Genomic DNA, 2,100 nt, shown 5'->3' with positions numbered 1-2,100 from the left:
ATGACAAATCTGACGTGACAGTCAAGGTGCATCGTCCTGATGCAGGAGATCCAGCAACTACAAGTGGTTCAGCCGCAGCGACAAGTGATTTTGTGTGCGTTACTGAGTCCCAGGAGAGCGGTTCGCCGTCTAACCACCACCCGGCTGAAAGCTGGGAAACTCGGCTTGATCGCGGAAAGTCCAGCGCTAAAGTGAAGAGAAAACATCAGAGCGACTACATAAAATTTGGATTTTTCTGGACTGGAGATGAAGAGGATCCCAATCCACACTGTGTTTTGTGCTACGAGTCGTTGGCTAACGAGGCTATGAAACCCGCCAAGCTCAAGCGTCATTTTGAGAGCAAACACAAGGATTACATCGGGAAACCTTTAGCATTGTTTGAGAGAAAACGTGATGAACTTAAAAAACACATGACGAAGGCGCCCTCACATTTTTTTGCGACGGGGGAAAATAGGAAGGCTACAGAGGCATCATACAGGGTATCCCTTCTCATCGCAAAAACAGGGAAACCTCATTCGATAGGTGAGAATTTAGTCAAACCAGCTGCCAAGGTTATGGCTAATGTATTGTTTGGGGAGAAAGCAAGCTACGAAATTAACAGGGTCCCCCTCTCCAATGATACTGTCCAGCGGCGAATAACAGCCATGGCCGAAAATGTCAAAGATCAGCTGATCACACGTTTACGCCAAAGCCAGTTTTTCACACTGCAACTGGACGAGTCAACTGATATCGTGAATGAGGCAAATCTGCTGTGTTTTGTAAGGTACATTTATGATGGCGGTGTGCAGGATGAATTTCTGTTTTGTCGTTCCCTGCCGACCAACACCACAGGGGAAGCCATTTTTGACTCAGTCAACGATTTCATCCTGCAGAATAATATCGACTGGACACGATGTGTTGGTATTTGCACAGATGGTGCAACTGCAATGACTGGGAAACACAAGGGACTGGCAGCGCGCGTACGCGCAGTTGCACCTTGCGCCACAGCAACACATTGTTGCATTCACAGAGAACAGCTGGCTGTGAGAAAAATGCCACCATGCCTCAAATCAATACTGGACGAGTCTGTGAAAATTGTTAATACAATAAAAACCAAAGCACTGAACACACGTCTTTTTAAAGCTCTGTGTGATGAAATGGGAAGTGAACACACAAAAGTGCTTTTCCATACTGAAGTTCGCTGGCTGTCGCGTGGGAAAGTTCTCACCCGTCTATTTGAACTGCGCGATGAGGTGATGTTATTCTTCCATCATACTGATGAACTGTATGACAGACTGCATGATTTCCAGTGGCTCTCAAAATTGGCATACCTGGCCGATGTCTTTAGCGCACTCAATGCTTTGAACTTAGCGCTGCAGGGAAAAGCCGTCACCGCCTTCAATGTGCAGGACAAAATTCAAGCTGCAAGCTTCAAGATGGAATTGTGGTATGTCCGTCTGGATCGCCAGGTGTTTGGCTGTTTTCCGACGCTTGTGGATTTTCTCCTCACTGCAGATGAAGAGCTGGACGGCGGCACAGTTGCAGCCTTCAAGGAACATCTGCAACGCCTTCACTTTCAGCTGGGAAGATATTTCCCAGAACTAGATGCAGGCTATGAGTGGATCAGGAATCCATTTGGGGACAAAACGCACATCGAACACGTCAGTTCCAAGCTCCCATCAAGACAGGTTGACAGCCTTGTGGACATCGCATCTGATGGGACACTGAGGACGACTTTCAGAGAGAAAAGCTTGACGGACTTTTGGGTCCACGTCCAGCCTGAGCACCCAGAGCTGGCTGACGCTGCTCTGAAACTGTTGATGCCGTTTCCAACCACCTACAACTGTGAAGTTGTTTTTTCGACACTTGTTGGTCTGAAAACAAAGCAGCGTAACAGGATCAATGTGGACTGTGATATGAGACTAAAACTCTCCAGTTTTGATCCAGACATTGTTTCACTGATGTCTCAGCACAAGCAGCACCATTCCTCCCATTAGGTAGCAACAGAGACACGCAGTGTATGAGTGAGTAAACAATGCTATTTGTAAATGTAACAGTGTAAATAATGACCTTGAGTTTATTGTTAAATTCTTGTTAAACTTGGGCCTGCAACCATAGTTT

At 46.6% G+C, this 2,100-nt stretch overlaps 1 protein-coding gene across 1 annotated transcript; it reads left to right on the top strand.

Moving 5' to 3' along the window:
• Nucleotides 1-203: 203 nt before the first annotated feature.
• On the top strand, nucleotides 204-1,229 carry LOC134879802 (zinc finger BED domain-containing protein 5-like; the record flags this gene model as incomplete). The annotated part of the gene is made up of 1 exon (XM_063906318.1): nucleotides 204-1,229. A coding segment is annotated over one exon (1,026 nt), but the record flags the coding sequence as incomplete, so codon positions are not given.
• Between the last annotated feature and the right edge of the window lie 871 nt (nucleotides 1,230-2,100).

The sequence above is a fragment of the Eleginops maclovinus genome, chromosome 18 (genome assembly GCF_036324505.1).
Source record: "Eleginops maclovinus isolate JMC-PN-2008 ecotype Puerto Natales chromosome 18, JC_Emac_rtc_rv5, whole genome shotgun sequence".
Taxonomy (NCBI): domain Eukaryota; kingdom Metazoa; phylum Chordata; class Actinopteri; order Perciformes; family Eleginopidae; genus Eleginops; species Eleginops maclovinus.
This window is presented reverse-complemented; position numbering and strand designations above follow the sequence as displayed.